Below are 20,566 nucleotides of genomic sequence, written 5' to 3' on the forward strand. Positions count from 1 at the left end.
CTGGGGCGGCGGAGTCTCATTAGGGTTTCGCTCTAAGAGACAGGAGTGACGAAATGGAATTGGAGGGGGGGTAGGGCGTTAGGACATATATATATCAAGTAAGGGCTCAGTTGTGGACCGTTTGATCAACTGAGATCAATGGTCCAGATCAACAAGAAAAAAAACAGCGTCGTTTGACTTAGTTGGGGGATTTGGACCGGGTGAGGCATGGGTTTAGGCCGGGTACTAGGTGATTATATTTGGGCTAGGGAAATCTGGGTTGATTTTGGCCCAGATTTAAACCCTCTTATTTCTTTCTTTTTCTTTTTTTTTTTCAATTTCACAATTCTTTTTTCTTTTTTCCAAAATTAAAATTAAAACCTTAATTAAATCCTAAACCAAATTATCCTACCATATTAATTTAATTAACCCTAATAATTGTTACTACAAATAATTAAAAATCAAATTAAAGTAAAAACTACCCAAAATTCAAAATTAAAATTAAAAGTGCAAAATAAACTATTCTTGTGATTTTTTCCTATTTTTATAAAATAATTTGTCAATTAATCCTAAAAAATGTAAAATTAAATCCTAAATGCAAATGCAACATATTTTTTGTAATTTTCATTAATTAAATAAAATAAAAATGCACACACAAATGCAAACAATTACCAGAAAATGCCACGAAAATCCCCAAAATTGCAAACACTGAAAGAAATTGTTTTGTTTTGAATTTATGGGAGTAATTCATATAGGGAAAAAATCACGTGTTCACAAGTGTATTGTTGCTTCAAAAAGAAATAGTATGAAGTTTTTTAAATATAAGCAGTAAATCACTACAACAGATATAAAAGGCTAAAGTTAATAAATATACTCACAAACATTTTGCAAGTCAAGCCCATCTTCTTAGTCATATCTTCTTCTGCCCATATTGATACTTTGTTAAAAGTTTCATTTGCCTTTTTTCTTCGTTCGTAAAACCACTCTCCCAACATTTCTTGGATGAAATCTAACATTCTTAAAATAGGCATTTCTATCCCTTTTAGTAAAACGGAATTCATTGATTCTACCATATTTGTTGTTATCATATCATAACGTCGACGTGGGAACCACGATCGAGCCTATCTCTCTGGAGGCTCTTCCATTTTGTAATTGTATGTTTTCTTGTCAACACTTTTGAGTTGGGACATTAACTGATTAGAATCTTCACGTTTGTATGACCTTGCAGCACTTTGAAAAAGATTTATTACCGTGGCTTTTGCATGTCTTTGCTTTAAATTTTTCTCAAAGTGATAGAGGCAGATACCATGGTGAACTTCAAGAAAAACTTTTCTAATCCCATTTGTGATCGACGGACTTGAACTGTTTTTCTCATTTTCCCGAAGAACCAAATATATGCCTCATTATTTTCTGAATCTGCTACTCCAAAACATAGAGGAAAGATTTGATTGTTTACATCCTTTGATACAACAACAAATAGAACACCACGATATTTTGATTTTAAAAACGTTGCATCTACTGCAATAACGGGTCTACAGTAGGACCAACCAGCTAGTGATACTGCAGGAGCAAAGAACATGTAAGCAAATCTGTACAGTGAAACACAAAAAAACAAATCATAAGGTGTGAAGTTTTTCAAATAGGAACATTTGAAACTCTAAGCTGATGGTTAGTATTGTTTTGCTTACCTATTCTGCCCATCTCTTTTTATGCTTGTGTACGTTCCTGAGTTTTTGCGCACCATCATGTGTAGGTATAAAGGAAGAATCTGGTAGTTCTTTTCAGGTTTTGCCCTTATGCAAGCAACAACTTTTTGAATAGCGCGCCATGTCATGTGATAACCAATGTCAATCCCAAATTTCATTTTCATTTCTTTTTCTACAAAGGCTGGTGTAACCTCTATCCTTTTGTCTCAAACATGTTCTATAATTTGTTCACTTATAAAATTTGATGTAGCATGCTTCTGATATGATTTTCTTGCATCAACCGAGCATTCATGGTTGTTATCATATTTTATCACCCTGAATAGTATGGAATTTTTTATTCTGGTAGAACGTACATTCCAACCACATTTGTCCACGATGCATTTCAACTCGTATCTCTTTGAACATGATCTAACAGCAGTGAATTCAACTTTCTGGTTTATCTCCAAGCTGCAGAAAAATTTAGCCATGTTTTGTTTGTTCTCAAAAATTGATCCGACTCTTACTTCCTTAGGGAACGCATCGTGCCTAAGTATTTTACATGGTGGAGATTCTTTCATCTTTCTCCTCACTCTTTTTCTTGATTTTTGAGAAGCACTAGAAGTTTCAGCAATTTCTTCAATTCTATCTGATGTTATCGGTATAAGCTCTATGTTTACTTCATTTTCGTTGTTGCTTATCATTGAAGAAGGTAACAAAACCTTTGTTGGATTGTGTGTTGGTTGTCAATTTGCATTAGATGTCCTTCTTCTTCTTCTTGGTCATCGACAAACTGGTATAAATTTATTAGAGGAGCAGGTAATTGTTGCAGCATTATATATTCTGAAACAACTGTAATGTTAGAAGGTTGTTGCTCGTTGTCTACTTCCATTATTTGTTGTCCTACTTCATGTTGATAATCAGCAAAAGGTTCTGAATCAATTGCATATGCAAGAGATTGTTTGAATGCTACAGATTTGGAAGGTTGTATTTTTTCGATGATGAAATGGCAATTCTTATAGGCTGAATCAGTTGTAAACAAATGTATACATGTACTGAGTTCTTCATATGAAGTTACAAGCATTTATTTGCTTGTATTTAGTTTGATATCAAACCATACTTTTAGTGAATATCTGGTTGAATCAATATTTGCAACTTCACTAATTTTCTTCAGGAAAGTATTGAATGATATGTGCTTATTAAGTAGGACAAGTTTTGTATCATGATCCAAGTATTTGAAATCAGGAGTCCACCTCCCATTGAAAGTTATAACAACGCAAATCGAACTCATCCTACAGATTCATATTTAGTGGCAAGTATTAGAAAAGTGAACAGAAGAATTTTAGGTTGTTTGTGGTGAAGTTTTTACAAATGAACTAAATCACTTAAGCATCTTCTGCTGAAGTTTTTTGAAAAAAGATGTATGACATAATTAATGAATCCTGCACAGAAAACTTCAGCTTATTAAGTGCTGAAGTTTTTAGAAATAAACTAAATAACTTCAGCATATTAGCTGAAGTTTTTTTGAAAAAGCTGTATCACAGGATTCATGAATCCAGGGAAAAAAACTTCAGCTCATTAAGTGCTGAAACTTTAGAAATGAACTAAATAACTTCAGCACATTGGGCTGAAGTTTTAGCAAATGAATTCAACAAACTTGAGCATGTTTCAGCATTAATTGCATAGTATACAGGAGTAAACATAACAAACACAATTAAAGTAGTAATTATATTGCGTTGGGGGTATGTGTCAGTGTAATAATTACATTCCTATCACATTCATGCACGCTTTTCATTAGACAACGTTTAAAATTCCTCTTTACCTTTTCATTTACCATGTAGAAGTTTTTTTCGCCTATATAAGCACGCTATACCTTGTGAGTTTATTCACTCAAATACATATATTTTAGCAGATATAAAATAAAAACGAAGAAAAATGGATGCTGTCATCAGGCAACTAGTTGATGAAATCAAGCAAGACATTATAGAGGCTTTTGAGATGAAACTGGATGAGCTCATAGACAAGTACGACAGGGAGCTGGAAGAAATCAACAACAAGCTTGATAGGATTGAGATGCTGGTGAAATTTGATAGTCCCGGTGATGAAGATGCTCGTCCAACTGGTACTGACGACGATGATGATGATAATGATGATATGGATGATTAGTTTTTCTTTTTTCTATAATCCTTTTAGTTAAAGGATTATAATTTTATTTTGTTATTTATGTAATTTAATTTATCTTTTTAATGTTTAATGAAATATTCAGTTTTTGTTTTAAGTTTTTTGTGCGTTTTTTTAATATTAATTCTATTCAAACTCGAAAAATAACAGAGGAAATGAACTAAATAACTTCAGCAGGAATTAACAAAAACTAATTCGAAAATTAAGCATTTTTTAATATGAAATTTTTCCAAAAAATCATAATAAAATACACAGTGTAGGATGAAAACTTCAGCTCCCTTTACTGAGTTTTCAAGCATGAACTAAAAATTCTTTTTAAACTTAGAAAATAAAGGAGCAATTAACAAAAACTTATCCAAAAATTACATATTGCAAGACAAAATATTAAGCATTTTTAGCAGATGAACTAAAAAAACTTCAGCATACAAAAAATTATATGAAAAATATTTTACATATAAAACATAAGTATTTTTTGGTATGAAGTTTTTCCAAAAAATAATAATAAAATATATAGTGCAGGAGGAAAACTTCAGCTCCATTTGCTGAAGTTTTTACATATTAACTAAAAACTTAGGCACCATGTGCTGAAGTTTTTGTGCAATATTAAATTTTAATTTATGTTACCCAGTGTTTATTTTTTACCCAGTAAGGAGGAAAACTTCAGCTCTTCTTGTTGAAGTTTTTAAAGTTGGCGAAATGGCTTCCTGACCACTTAAACTTGCATCAGTTTGTAAAACCGATATATGAACTCTTGGGTTTCCCATTTGAACACTTTTCCTTGAGAAAATGACTACTAATAAACACTTGTGATGGTGCGTGTTATTCAGTTGCTACCGACATGAATTTTATTTAATATTTTGTATAGCCACATCATCCATTCATTTACATTTTGTTGACACCCTGGACATTCAAGGTCCCACTTTTTTTTTTATCAAATTAATTTTTTCTACACTTATCCCTTCCACTCCCTCAAAACCCGCCGGAAAAAACCTTACCGAACTAAGAATCAATCTGAAAAACTTTAGATTTTATCATCGGTAATGGCTCCGGCGATTCTCTATTTTCTATCCCACGCAATACCTTTCACTTTCATTGTTTATCATCTTCTCACCAAAAAAATATGAACCATTTGCAAAACCTTTTACCACAAAAAATTACAAAGAAAATATCACCAAAACTAAAAGACTAAAATTACCACCTCCAAAGATCAAAGAGAAAAATCATGAAGCAGTGAACAACTTTTACCAAGATTAAAATCAGACCCAACTTTTTCCAACAAATCAACAAATAATTTCAACAAATCAAAGCAGTGACCATGATCGAAATCAGACCTATTTTTTCCCAACAAATCAGAGAAAATTTTAGCACGACGTACATATATATAGGTATAATCAATGGAGCACGATGTACAACAATTCAAAGCCAAGTCAACGACCATGTGAAGCTCAACGTCGGAGGCAAGCTCTTTGAAACAACAGTATCAAAACTTCGCTCTGGTGGACCCGATTCTCTCTTATCCGCCTTATCAAACCGGAATTCCGACAAACTAGAACAAATCAAAAAATAATTTCAGCACGACGTACATATATATTGGAGTGTGATTAATAGTGAAAAATTGAAGAATAAACAAATATGACGGTTTAATATGGAGCTTTGGAGTGTGATTTATCAAATTTTTTGTTATGGGCTTAATTGGGAATAAAGGAGGAATAAGAGAAATGGAGGGATGAGGGATTACAGGGGTGGCGACAATGAGTGAAGAAAAGGAAAGGGAAGGGGTAAGGGTACGGGGAGGAATAAATAGAGGTGGATCTTTATTTATTTATTTTTTAGTAAATTTTATCGTATTCATGCGCTTTATACCCATGATTAACACGCAATTGACCACATCAGCTTTAATATTGTCATATAAGCATAGTCAACGATCAAAAGTGTTTATTAGTATCCATTTTCTCAAGTAAAGGTGTTCAAATGAGAAACCCAAAAGTTCATATATCAGCTTTACAAACTGATGCAAGTTTAAGTGGCCAGGAAGCCATTTCGCCTTTAAAGTTTAACTAAAAAACTTCAGCACCTATGCTGAAGTTTTTTGTGCAATATTTAATTTTAATTTATGTTTTATTTTTTACCAAGTGTAGGAGGAAAACTTCAGCTCTTCTTGGTGAAGTTTTTAAAGATTAACTAAAACACTTCAGCACCTATGCTGAAGTTTTTTGTGCAATATGTAATTTTAATTTATGTTTTATTTTTTTTACCCAATGTAGGAGGAAAAATTCAGCTCGTATTGCTGAAGTTTTTAAAGATTAACTAAAAAACTTCAGCACCTAATGCTTAAGTTTTTGTGCAATATTAAATTTTAATTTATGTTTTATTTTTTACCCAATATAAGAGGAAAACTCTCGTTTTGCTGATTTTTTTTAAATATGAACTAAATAACTTCAGCTTGTTTAGCAAATAAACAATGATAACACTCATATAATCTTTCCCGTGATTCATTCTCACAATATTATCTTTTTAATATAATTTTTTCTTTGTTGTGTTATTTGCCAACTCGTTTTGCTAAATTTTTAAAATATGAACTAAATAACTTCAACTTGTTTAGCAAATAAACAAGACATATACTTCAGCATATGTAAAAAAGTCAGTGTCACGACCTTAAACCCAACCCGATCGTGATGGCGTATCTCGTGAAGACATGGCCAACCGACTCACTTCCAATTCACTTTAAGCAATTAAAATAATAACTACTAAGTCTTTAATCAGAAATAAAATCCCAAAATAAGCATTTAATAGTATAATTTGCGGAAATAAAATCCAACACAGCCCGACACCGGGGTGTCACCAGTCATGAGCATCTAAAACAATACTACCAACCTGAGTCTACTCCACTACTAAACAACTGAATCAGAAAAGAAATAAGATAGAGGGAGGTAGCATTGGGCTGCGAATCGCCAAACAACTATCTAGTAAACCTCCGAAGATCTGCTGGAACTGTCAACCCTCAGTAGCAGGACCTGCAGCGCCCGAATCTGCACACAAAGGTGCAGGGAGTAAAGTGAGTACTTCCAACTCAGTGAGTAATAAGAATAAATGAAGACTGAATGATATAAAATCACGTTAAATACAACATTTAGCTATCAGAGGCATAACAAAATCAGTAACACAATTTAACAATAAAATCTCATAAAAACATCTTTTTAAGCAGTCAACAATAGATAGGAAAAACAACTAGGAATGGTAAACCCATAATGTAATGACCCGATCGGTCGTTTTAAGCTCTAGCATGTCGTTCAGCAGTTTGAGGCCATGAGCAGCTTCACTTCAGGTATTATGACTTGTACGCATGATCGGAATTGAATTCTGGGGAATTCAGAGTTGATTTGGAAAGTGAATTCTCATTTCGGAAGCTTTAAGTTGAAAGAATTGACTAAGATTAGATTTCAGAGTAAAAAACCTTGGAATCGAGATTTGAAGGTTCCAGTAGGTTCGTATGATGATTTCGGACTTGGGCGTATGCCCGGATCGAGTTTTAGATGACCCGGGAGCATTTTGGCGCCTATTGTGGAAGTTAGCATTTTGGAAGAAATTTCATAAGTTTGGGTTGAAGTGCATTTCAGTTTTATCGATATCCGTTTGGGATTCTGAATCTGGGAATAGCTCTGTATGGTGATTCTGGTATTGGGAGCGCGATCAGAAGTGAATTCGGAGGTCCGTAGGTCATTTTGGAGTCATTTGGCTAAAGATAGAAATTTGAAGGTTTTTGGAAAGTTTGACAGAGAGTTGACTTTTTTATATCGGGGTCAGATTCCGATTCCGAAAGTAAGAGAAGGTCCGTAATGTCAAATATGACTTGTGTGCAAAATTTGAGGTCAATCGGACGTGATTTGATAGGTTTCGACATCGAATGTAGAAGTTTGAAATTCTAAAGTTCATTAAACTTGAATTGGAGGGTGATCCATGATTTTGATGTTGTTTGATATGATTTGAGGCCTCGAGCAGGTCCTTGTTAAGTTATAGAATAGGTTTGTGTGGTTGGACGGGGTCTCGGGGGGGCCTTGGGTGTGTTTCGGGGTGGTTTCAGATTGAATTTGGATAAAAAGCTGCTGCTGATTGCTGGTATTTGGTTTCCTTCTTCGCGAACACGAATGGAGTCCCGTGTTCGCAAAGAGGAAAGTGGGAGGCTGCTGGATATGGCCTTCGCGAACGCAAAGTGGAAATTGTGAATGTGAAGGGGTGGGCTGAGTTAAGTACGCGAACATGTATGGGAGATCGCGAACGTGTAGAAGGAAAGAGGGGAGCGGGGCCTGAGGCAGTTGGCCTACGCGAACGCAAGGCCTGGAACGCGAATGCGTAGGGTCCGGGGAGCTGGCCTTCGTGAATGCAAGCTTCGGGTCGCGAACGCGATGAAGAAATTTTAGGGCTGAAGCAGGTTGTGCTTCGCGAACACGAGGGCATTTCCGCGTTCGTGAAGAAGGGCAATGCTGGGCAGTGACTTGTTTTAAGACGGGATTTGGCCCATTTCTTTCATTTTTCTCTTGCTTGGGATATTCTTGGAGGATTTCAAGAGGGGGTTTTGTCATTCAGTGGCAAGGTAAGTTATCCCCACTTAATATGAGTTAAATAAATTGATTATGTATGGATTTTAACATAGAAATTAGTGGAAATTTGGGGTTTTTGAGAAAGACCTAGAAATTTGATATTCTTGAATTTTGACCACGATTTTGGACATGAAATTAAGAGAAAATCATATATTTGATTTCGTAAGTTCATGGGTAAACTTTATCTTCGAAAAATTTCGAAATCCGGGCACGTGGGCTCGATTGCAATTTTGTCACCTTTTGGTTGGGGTTAGGAATTATTATAAATTGTGTTGTAATGAGTAATTGAACATATATTAATGTATTTGTATAATTATTGGCTAGTTTTGGGGCATTGTGCATCGATTCGAGTCTTCGCAAGGGCGTGGAATGCCGGTTATAGATCTTCGGAGCGAGGTGAGTCTCCTTTCTAACCTTGTAAGAGGGAATTGTCCCCATAGGTGAAATAATTGGTTATGTGCTCCTGCGCACGAGGTGACGAGAGTCTGTGCATAGCTACTAATATGTGTAAGTCCGAAAAGGATTAAACTTCATTTTCTTAAATCGTTAAAAGAGAATTGGCTTTTATTTGGATAAATGTTCCCCGATAAATTCTTAATTGGTTGTTTGAGCATGTATTTCTGTGTGTATCTGCGTCGCATGTATGATTCGTGAGCAGGATGATTGTTTATTTAAATTTGACCGCGTCACATGTATGATTCGTGAGCGGGGTAATAGATACATCTATGGTTCATGCCATTCGACCCTCGGCAATGCACATTTTACATTTACGTTTGATCGGGTCGTACGACCTCGGCATGATTTGCGCATGCTTGTATTGCTTGTCTGGAGATTTATTGATATTGATATTTGCTCTCCCAGACTTGAGATTATTGTTAATTAATAGATTATGAATCTGGAGAGTTTTAATATAAAAAGGAACTTTTACCTGTTCGTGACTTATTTGAAATTACTATCGTTCTTAATAAATCCATGACTACTCGCATTAAAAATATATTACTATTGGACCACTAGTAAATGTCGAAGTCGACCTCTCGTCTCTACTTCTTCGAGATTAGACGAGATACTCATTGGGTACACGTTGTTTTCGTACTGATACTACACTTCTGTGCATTTTTGTTGTAGAGGTTTATGTGTGGCTAGTGGCATAGCGGCATGGTTGACACGGGGACCCAGGTGAGTTGCATTTGTCGAGACGACTGTAGCCAGCAGAGTCTCCTTCAGAGTATTGTAGTATATTTTCATTTCTATCCACTTGTATTCCGGACAATTACTGTATTTTATTTCATTCCTAGTAAATGTTCATGCACTTGTGACACCGGATTCTGGGATGATTATGGGGTATCTTGTATTAACTTCTTAACATTTATATTTGATTTGAAACGATTATCTTTTACTAGTAAAATTAAAGGAAAATCATAGCTTTCAAAATTTTTAAAAACGAGAATTTAATTAAGTATCTTGGTTGGCTTGCCTGACAGCGGTGTCTAGCGCCATTAAGAACTGCCCCCCCCCCCAGCACAATAACATCAAATCAGCCCCTCGGGTAATATCTCATAACAATACCAGCCCCTCGGGCTATATCTCATGTCACAATGGGTACCTGCGCTCACTAGGGGTGTGCAGACTCCTGGAAGGGTCCTTTAAGGCCCAAGCGCAATATCAAGTCATCTCGTGGCATCATAAACAGGCTCTCGGCCTCATATTAATATCAAGCCACCTTGTGGCATATAATCTCACGCCCTCGACCTCATTATCATAATTAGTGTATCACTGTTGCGGCGTGCAGCCCGACCCAAAAGTATCCTTACAATACAGACTCTCGACCTTAGTCAGTCAGAATCTTATAAGCCCTTCGGGCAATAGTAAAAATATGCAGCTCAGCTCAAAATATCTTTAAAACATCATTCAAGGTTTCTAAAACAGATTAACATAGCTGAGTTTTGAAAACATTGAAAGATCTGGAATGACTGAGCACAAGTATGAAATCAAATAGTGAGAAAAATATCATTAACGATCCCCTAAGGGTTCAAACAGTTGGCACGAAGCCCAAATATGGCATTTAGCCCAAAGTATAATAATATCAAACAATTAGCTACCAAATATACAGACAAATAGTCATTCGGGATGGACAAAGTCACAATCCCCAACGGTGCACGATCTCACGCTCGCTCTAGCGTGTGCGTCACCTCAACACAGCCGAACATTGTATAATCTGGGGATTCATACCCTCAGAACAACATTTAAAATCGTTACTCACCTCGAACTAGCCCGAAAAGCTACTCTGCAACACGCTTGCCTCTCGAACCAATTTCCGAGTGCTCCAAATCTACCAAGTTCAGATTTTTATCATCAAATTATGCTAAACGAATGAATTCCAATTGAAAAATATCAATTTTAAGCATAAAATCCGAAATCAGTCAAAACCCGATCCTCGGGCCTGCATCCTGGAACTGGACAAACTTTATACCAAAATTTTCTTCATCATCTCATAAGTCCGTACATATAAAGAACTCGAAAATCGGAGTTCGTTTGACCCCTCAAATCATCCCTAGAAGGTCTCATAATCTCAAGCCCTAACTCCACCTTTTTCTACTGAATTTCATGAATTAAACACTGATATTTTGTTCCTTAATCACAAATAATCGAGTTTTAGGGTCCAAAATCCTTACGTCAATGAAGAACAATGATTTCCTCTCCTCAAAATCGCCTCAAACCTCTTTTCCCGTTCAAAAATGGTGTAAAAGGGTTTAATAGTCGTGGAAGGTTTATTTAAATACTGTTCACCCGAGTTACTGTTCATGCTGCTATGAAAAATGCAGCAGCTTTTCTTCTAGTCTAAATTGATCCGTTAACCTTTCGAGATCCACCTGAGGCCCTCGGAAATCTCAACAAATATACCAACACGTCCCATAACATCATTCGAACTTAGTCGAGCCTTCGAAACACCAAAACAACATCAAAACACCAAAATCACATCAAATTCAAGCCTATGAACTTTGAAATTCCTAAATTCCACCAACGACGCCGAAACTATCCAAAACAACTCCGATTGACCTAAAATTTTGCAGACATATCCAAAATGACATTACGAACCTGTTCCAACTGTCGGAATTCCATTCCGACCCTGATAGCCTATTTTCCACTGCCGATCGAAAATCGCCAAAAACTAACTTTCGCCAATTCAAGCCTAATTCTACACCGGACATCACAAAAATATTTCGGATACACTCCTAAGTCCCAAATCACCTAACGAAGCTATCCGAGCCATAAAATCTGCATTCCGAGGTCGTTTACCAATAAGCCAACTCTCAGTTGACTTTTCTAACTCTAAAGCTACTTTTACAGACTAAGTGTCTCAAACCTTACCAAAATCATTACGTATTCGATCCGACCAACCCGATACCATATAACACGGATAAACAAATCATAAAGAAGCAGAAATGGGGAAAACGGGGCGGTAACTCATGAGACGACTGCCCGGGTCGTCACATCCTCCCCAGCTTAAAAAAACGTTCGTCCTTGAACGAGTTAAGAAACATACTTGAAGCCTCAAACAGGTGAGGATATCTGCTCCGCATCTCCCGCTCGGTCTCCCAGGTAGCCTCCTCACGGGCCTACCTCTCCACTGCACTTTCACTGAAGCTATATCCTTTGACCTCAACTTTCGAATTCCACAATATCTTTCTTCATTCTTCTCCACTAATAGTGCTGCCTCAAATCCTGATACATCTTCACGGCACCCGGATGAATGAAATACCGCGAGCTATGGGCCTCCTCCAGAATAAACTCCTGAAGCCCATCTATATTGGGCACACAAATCCGGCCCTGCATCTTCAACACCCCATCATCGCCAACGGTCACATCTATGGCATCATCATGCTGAACTATGTCCTTAAGGACAAGCAAATGAGGATCATCATACTGGCGCTCCCTGATCCGATCATATAAGGAAGACCGAGAAACCACACAAGCCAACACCTAACTAGGCTCCGAAATATCCAACCTCACGAATAGATTGGCCAAGGCCTGAACATCAACTGCAAGATGTCTCTTCCCAACTGGAATATATGCTAGACTCCCCATACTCACCGCATTTCGGCTCAAAGCATTGGCCACCACATTGGCCTTCCCCAGATGGTACAATATAGTGATATCATAATCCTTAAGCAACTCCAACCACCTCCGCTGCCTCAAACTGAGATCCTTCTGTTTGAACAAGTGATGGAAGCTGCAATTATCAGTAAACACCTCACAAGACACACCATACAAGTAATACCTCCAAATCTTTAACGTGTGAACTATGACAGCCAACTCCAAATCATGAACGGGGTAGTTCTTCTCATGGGGCTCCAACTGACGAGAAGCATAAGCAATAACTCTACCCTCCTGCATCAATACACAACCAATACCGACCCTCGAAGTATCACAATACACGGTATATGACCCTGAAGCTGACAGCAAAACTAACACTGGAGATGTGGTCAAAGATGTCTTGAGCTTCTGAAAGCTCTCCTCACACTCGTCTGACCATTCAAATGAAGAACCCTTCTGAGTCAACTTGGTCAAGGGCGATACTGTTGTTGTAGACCGTGTGTACCGATCGTGTGTGGTGACTATTGCGGATTTGGAGACCTGTGTAGATCTGTTATTATTGTGTATGGTGGATTTCTATGTCATTTTGGGCATGGATTGGTTATCTCTGTGGCGTGCTATTCTGGACTATCATGCCAAGACAGTCACATTAGCTATACCAAAAATTTCAGCATATTATGCAGTGGAAAACTTCAGCATATTTGTCGGATTAGAATGTTAGAATTCAACGTCAAACAGATTTAGAATGCAAATTCAGCATATTAGTGATGTTCGTCAAACAACTTCAATCAATCAATCAGAAAACATATAATTCAAAAACTATTTTGAATTCTGAAGATGAATTTGAATACTTATAATATATTTTGTAATTTTTCATTTGGAATTTGAATCTGGTTCAAATCTGGTTTGCGAGAGGTGATCTGAGGAGAGACGGAGTGATGGAGGAGATACGTAGGCGATCTGGAATTTGAATCTGGTATGTTTGATGCATCTTTTATAAGTTTTGGAAGGGGTATAATGGTCATACTATTACGAATTTTTTGTTAGTTGGTTACGAAATCAATAATTTTTAAAAATAGGGTATAGGTTAAAAAGTGGCATAAATATAGGGTACGACTGCAAATCGCCCCTTTTTTCATCCAGTTCGAGAGACTTGGAGTTGTAAGAGAAGAGAGATGGGAAATGGGACAATTTCCCCCAAAAGAAAAATTAAAGAAAAAAATCTTGTTCTACAAATCAAGTATATGACTGCCTTATTAATTTTCTATAGCAAATGGCATGTTTTAAAATGTTGTAGAACACCTCACTCTCATGGAATTTATGGAACTATTATTATATATATACTATATTAATTAGAAGTTGTAGATTTTGTGGGTGTTTGGATTGACTTATAAAAAGTAGCTTTTAAGCTAAAAGCCAAAAGTCATAAGTTGGTAATACCCAACTTTTGGCTTTTGGCTTATTTTTATACTTTTTATGCTTAAAAGTACTACTTACTTTTAATCACTTTTTATCATTATCAAACACCACACAAACTAAAAAAATACTTAAAAGTCAATAAACACTTAAAATAAGTCAATCCAAATACCCTCTTCGTCAAGAAAGGAACAAGCCTTGGCATTAGATATATATATATATTATTTCATTGAAATAACAGCATTATCATCTAAATCTAAGACGGAGATTCCTTATGATGAAGCAATCTAATAAATTAATTATTGTAGTAAATTTTAATATGTAGTACTATTCTATAGCATATTATTAAGTAAACAAATTAAGGTCATCGCTCGACACGCCAGTATCTCTATTTTTCTTCTGTGTGTGTGTGTGGGGGGGGGGGGGGGTTGAATTCCTTGGGAATTGACAGTTCCATTTAGTTATTGGTGGCATATTCCTAATGCGTGAAAATTGACATCTCCGTTTTTTTATTGCTCGCGCGCATTTTGTTGGAAATTTCAATATTTAAAATAAATAAATAAATAAGTTGCAAAATTCAACTTGTCAAATCTTGCAACAATTTAAAGAACTGATATAACAAAATAATAGTAGTAGAGAAATAACGCTAATGAAATTTTCGATCGTCTGAATAAACTAGAAGTGGCTAGTAAATCACAAAAATTTGCTTTGAAGCTGTCTATTCTATGATTCGTATTTGTGTCCTCCTTATAATAAGCACGGACAATAGATTGTAATTAGGTATGAATTTCTGAAACAAAGATAAGAAATTAAATAAAACATATTACTAGATTTATATAATTACTCAAAATCTTACTAATCGTGAGACCTCAGCCCTTTAAGTTGGCCATACACAAATTACTTTTAGCTACATACAAATTAGCATTGACAAAATCTTAATGATTTAATAATTCTCCTCATTAGATTTTTTGCTTGGCATTACTACTTGCTTTAAACTAAGAGATTTGCTAATCCCATTATCTCAATTTCTTAATTAATCACTGTTTAAAAAGATGTAGGATTGACCCAATTATTATAAAGTTGTATTTAACTCTTGCTGTATTACTTAAGCGGAAGCATGGTCTGCATGTTGTTCCTTAGCTACTACGAAATCGTAAAAATTATAATACAACATTTCAATCTCATAGAATACTATACGGATTATTATAAATCCAATTACAGGTTGTGGATTTCGTCAAGGAATTAACGAACAAAATCATCTCAGATTACATCTTCTGACGAGGCTAAGATTCCTTAATTAACGAACAAGGAGGGGCTATTATATTTAACTACTCAATAATGCTCTTTATTCTATCTAACGCTTAGAAATAAAAAATTTGATGTTAAGTAAATTAAAGGATATCGTGACACACATGAATAGTAATCAAATGTTTAATTAGTTTGATCAGTTGTATGAAGAATAATTTCCGTTATATTTAAGGTGCTAGAAATTAATAAAATCTAACAGAAGATTAGCTAGTTGACTAAATACTTCATTTATTGCACATCAGGATGCAGCTGTTTAAGAATATTTTAGATAGCTCTATAAAGTATTTTATGTAGCATATATACTGGTGAAACTATTGTATTATTCGTGGAAATGATAGTAGGTAATTAGATTCCTTTCAGATATGTTAGCATTAGATATGATATATTAAAACAGATATAGTAAGCAGTTTAATTTGAATAGATTGTAGTTAGGCTCTTTCTTAGATTTTCTACTTGAGAAGGCTAGATCTTATTGAAAATAAAACTAGCTGTGTTCTTTCGATTAACAAAAAATTAGCATAACAAGTTACTAACTATTACCATAATCTAAATCAGCAAGACATAAGTTGAAGACTTGAAGTGAGAATGCTATAGGATGCCTTACGTAAAATGTGAAGCAACTTTAGACTTCCCCTTTTCGTTCTTTTTGGTACTTCTATAGTTAATTGATCCATATAAAGACAAATTGCCGTAGAATTTGGTGGTTATTCACCACCTTAAACTGCTAATAATCACGTGAATCTCTTATAAACTTGTTTTTAGTTTTATGGCCATATTGTTTTTTACACTATTACTTTTATATATAAAATATTTGTGTTTTATGCATAAGATCTACAACAACAACCCAGTATAATCCCACTCGTGGGTCTAGGGAGGATAGTGTGTACGCAGATCTTACCCATACTCCGATGAGTAGAGAGACTGTTTCCGAAAGATCCTCGACTCAAGAAGACGAAAAGTTACGCATAAGATCTAAAAAGGTCATTTTCTCAACTGCTTACGGGCTTACTTAAAATTGACATCAATCTAATTTTTCATTTCAAATGCTTAATACCTTAGTTTCCTGTATATATAATTTGTAATCTTTCCTTTAAATATTATTTACATTAAGTTTTGTGTTATTTTCTGTTTTATAATAGTTCAAAGTTTTAAAATTAAATCTTCCAATATACTATATGATATGTATTTTATCATTTTATTTCATTACAATGGATGTATTTACATTTGGGAAAGAAGAAATACGCTTTAAAAATAATTTGACATATATATATCTCTATTCACATCACAACATTATCACAGAAAGGCTGAAAAAGAAAGTCTATACATAAATGCAAAAAGAAAAACAAAAAATGGACTAAAACACAAAAGGGTAGGAGATCTATGTGTAATATGGTTGAAAGGTAACAATCAGGTTCATACTCAAAAAGTAAGACAAAACCCTTCGGCAGCAACAATAGCCGGAAAATTAATTGCTGTGTCCAAAAACAAACCCCAAAATAGTGGACATGCCCATTGATTCAAGGGGCCAAATGTTCAATTTCTTCCTAGCAAACCTCATTTTTTTCCCACAAATTTTGAAATTCCATGCCGACAATTCAGCCCATTTTAAGACACCACAAACAAAACATGAAAATAAAAATGTGTGTGTGTATCACCCCCTTTCCATATTTTTGACAATTTTGGTAAGATTGATTGATCTTCTCCGTGTTGGAAAATCTTTTATTTTTATATATCTATAACAGGGATGTTTCAATTATTTTCATTCCATATAAGTCAGACCATCACATCCTATGATGTTTTGTGCTCCTATTTATTAATTCTATAGGACAACAAAAATCTTTGTTAATTTTAAGCTTGTTGTGGCACGGTCGCTCCTTATTGGATAATTATTGGGGCAGAAATTATGGGGTAATGAAGTAGGTTTTTGTTGAATAATTTTGTAGGTTGATTTGAAGCATGTTATATGTAAGAGTAGGTACATTATGAAAATGTACACTGCGGAAAATTAAGTTTCTATAAACGTTTTAAAAGAAAAAAAACGGAAATTCATATTATGATTTTATCCGTAGAAAATATATAAGAGACAATATACTGTTGACTAGCAGCTGAGTAACAAGCTGATAGTTAACTATAGGTTAAGTTTAATTGTAATGTTAACTAGAGTTAGTTAGTTAATGAGTTAGTTAGAGTCGGTTAATTGTTAGCTGTTAAATACTGTAGCTACTTGTAGAGAACTCATTCATTCAGAAATGAAGAAAGTTAGTTCTCTTCTTCTCTTATCTTCTCTATGAATCTCTCCCTTCTCATTAGCTTCAATCGATCTTCCATGGCTTCTATCATGGTATCAGAGCCATCGGTGTAGATCTAGTCGAACTAGCAAACTAATTCCTTCGTTTAGGTTACTTCAATTTTGCAAATTGAGGAGCAGAATTGTCTCAGAGTAATTCAGAATCGAAGCTAGAGTTTACAAGTCGTATTCTTCGAAGCTAATTTTCTGGTAGCAATGGCGGTTGAAGATGATCAAGTCAATGATTCTACAGCTCCTACTAGTACTGCCATAGCCATGACTTCAGAAAATGAAAATTTTCTGACCAGCTCCTCATTACCTGTCGTCGATCACAATCATCCTCTGTACTTACAGCCCACCGACACACCAGGTAGTTCTCTGATCTCTCTTCAGCTTAATGGATCTGATAACTACGCCTTGTGGAGTCGCGCAATGAGAATTGGCTTGTTAGGTAAAAGCAAGTTAGGATTTGTTGATGGTACAACAACAACAACCCAGTAAAATCCCACTAGTGGGGTCTGGGAGGGTAGTGTACGCAGACCTTACCCCTACCCCCAAGGACTAAAGAGGCTGTTTTCGAAATCTAGGTTTGAACCTGAACTTCATGATTTGTGGGAGAAAGTGAATGCTTTTGTTTTGTCGTGGATAATGAATGTTGTGAGGCCGGGTTTGTTGAGTAGTGTCTTATATACATCTAGTGCTCATAAGGTTTGGGAAGATTTAAATGAGAGATTTGATAAGGTTAATGATTCTAGAATTCTGTACTTACATAGAGAAGTTCACACCTTGACTCAGGGAGTTATGACTGTAACTGATTATTTCTCCAAACTAAGAGAACTTTGGGATGAATTTGATGCCCTTTTGCCATGTCCTGGATGTCCCTGTCTTGAGTCAAATAAGTATGCTCAACATTTTGAGTATCAAAGACTACTTCAATTTTTTACTAGACTAAATGAGTCCTACTCTCAGTCAAGGAGCCAAATTATGATGATGTCTCCTCTACCTAGTATAAGCAGAGCATACTCTATGTTAGTTGATTAGGAAAGTCAGAGAAATCTTGGCAATATTCCACAAGTAGCTCAAGCTTCTGAGGCCTTGGAGAATTTACCTATGTATAGTAGCAAAGGCACAAATAATGCTGGAAGCTACAAAAAAAAAGAGTCAAGTTCAATGTGACTATTGCCACTACAAGGGACAGAGCAAGGAAAACTGCTATAAGTTGGTTGGATACCCTCATAACTTCAAGTCCAAGAAGAAAGGCATCAATACTGGGCAGTATGCAAATAAAGTGTGTAGTAAAGAGGTGAATTATGCAGACAGATGTGGTATGAGAAGTAATGTAGCTTCTAATGTGGTTCAACAAGGCAGAGTTGGAAATCAGTCTAATGCAGGTGTCTTACAACCACAACCAGCTAATCAGTCTGTATTCTTTCAGCAAATGCCACTCTCTACTCAATCAAGTCAACGGATGCAGGTATTCTAAACAAAGTGAATGCATTAATGTCTCATTGTGTTAATGATAAGTGGATTGTTGACATTGGGGCATCAAACCATATGACTTCCATCCTTGATATACTACATAACTATAAAGCACTTCCAAATACAGAAGAAAACAAAGTACAATTACCTACTAGTAGTGTGGCATCAGTGTTACACACAAGAAATGCTTCTGTATTGAGCAATCAGGAAATCTCTAATGTCTTGTATATCCCTGATTTTAAGTTCAACCTACTTTCAGTTTCAAAACTTACTAAGGAACTAAAATGTATGGTTGGCTTCTTCCCTGACTTCTGTATCTTTCAGGACCTCTTCAATGGTCAGGTGAAGGTGATTGGTAGAGAAGAACATGATTTGTACATACTGCGTGGGAGTACCTCTATACCAAACTCATCTCAGTCAAGAAATAAGTGTGCCAACATAACAAATATTGTGCCTACTTCTTCAGCAAGTGATACATCTATTTCTCCATCTACTTCCAGTACTTCCTCTAGAATACTTGTCTCTAGTACTTGCAGTTTATGGCATAAGAGATTAGGACATGATCTTATAGATGTAATAAAGAAGATAGAAGCATTGAATGAGGTGATAACATGAGTTATCAGTCAGCCTTGTACTGTATGTCTTGTTGCTAAACAAACCAATATGCCTTTCCAACTAAGTAATACTACATCTAAGTTTGTTTTTAAACTAGTTCACTGTGATATTTGGGGACCATATAAAGTACCTACACATGATGGTAATGGTACTTTGTCACCATAATTGATGATTACAACAAGTTTGCTTGAATATTTCTTTTGAATTGCAAATCAGAAGCAATTGTAGTCCTAAGAGATTTTCTTACTCAAGTAAGTAATGTGTTCTCTACTACTGTTAAAATTCTAAGAACAAATAATGGAAGTGAATTCTTTAGTACTGAGTTCAAGCATCTATTATCTAGTCTTGGTATTGTACATCAGAGTACTTGTGTTTACACACTCCAACAGAATGGGGTAGTAGAAAGAAAACATAGAACTATCTTGGACATGGCTAGATCTCTCAGATTTCAAGCAGTTGTGCCTTTAAGATTCTAAGGAGAATGTGTTACTACAATAGTGTATCTACTAAACATATTACCTTCTAGAGGTAATTGGGTACAAATCTCCTTTTGAAAAGTTGTATATGTATCCACCTTCTTTGTCTCATCTCAAAGTATTTGGTTTTCTGTGCTATTCTATATCTCCTAAAGTTATAGATAAGTTTTCACCTAGAGCAGTATTTGTTGTGCTCTTAGGCTACTCTTCTACTCAAAGGGGGTATATACTATATGACTTACATGCCAAGGACTTTATGGTTAATAGAAATGTTGTGTTTCATGAGTTTATTTTTCCTTTCAAGTATGTTAGAGATTCAGGAACTATGGTGTTTCTTATCCTAGATCTATTATTCCTAATTTGGATGCTACACCTCCTATCTCTTCTTCAATACCTACAGTAGAAAGGTCAACTGAGCTTGCTGCAGATCAGGTACCATCAAATTTTTCT

At 35.5% G+C, this 20,566-nt stretch overlaps 1 protein-coding gene across 1 annotated transcript; it reads right to left on the reverse strand.

Annotated features, from left to right (window-relative positions):
* Nucleotides 1-1,100: 1,100 nt before the first annotated feature.
* Nucleotides 1,101-1,849, reverse strand: LOC138884869 (uncharacterized). Its single transcript, XM_070165727.1, has 3 exons — nt 1,668-1,849; nt 1,286-1,568; nt 1,101-1,172 (listed from the first exon to the last, which is right to left on the reverse strand). The coding sequence occupies exons 1-3, from the start codon at nt 1,847-1,849 to the stop codon at nt 1,101-1,103; spliced, it is 537 nt and encodes a 178-aa protein (XP_070021828.1).
* Between the last annotated feature and the right edge of the window lie 18,717 nt (nt 1,850-20,566).

The sequence above is a fragment of the Nicotiana sylvestris genome, chromosome 2, assembly GCF_000393655.2.
Source record: "Nicotiana sylvestris chromosome 2, ASM39365v2, whole genome shotgun sequence".
In the NCBI taxonomy this organism is placed as follows: domain Eukaryota; kingdom Viridiplantae; phylum Streptophyta; class Magnoliopsida; order Solanales; family Solanaceae; genus Nicotiana; species Nicotiana sylvestris.

Excerpts from the sequence above, each read along its gene's own strand:
- LOC138884869 (XM_070165727.1), bottom strand. The coding sequence starts at position 1,849 with ATGAAAATGAAATTTGGGATTGACATTGGTTATCACATGACATGGCGC. Across the intron at positions 1,569-1,667 it reads AAAAGAGATGGGCAGAATAG|ATTTGCTTACATGTTCTTTG; the intron begins GTAAGCAAAACA and ends TTCACTGTACAG. Across the intron at positions 1,173-1,285 it reads TTTTCTTGAAGTTCACCATG|TTAATGTCCCAACTCAAAAG; the intron begins GTATCTGCCTCT and ends GATTCTAATCAG.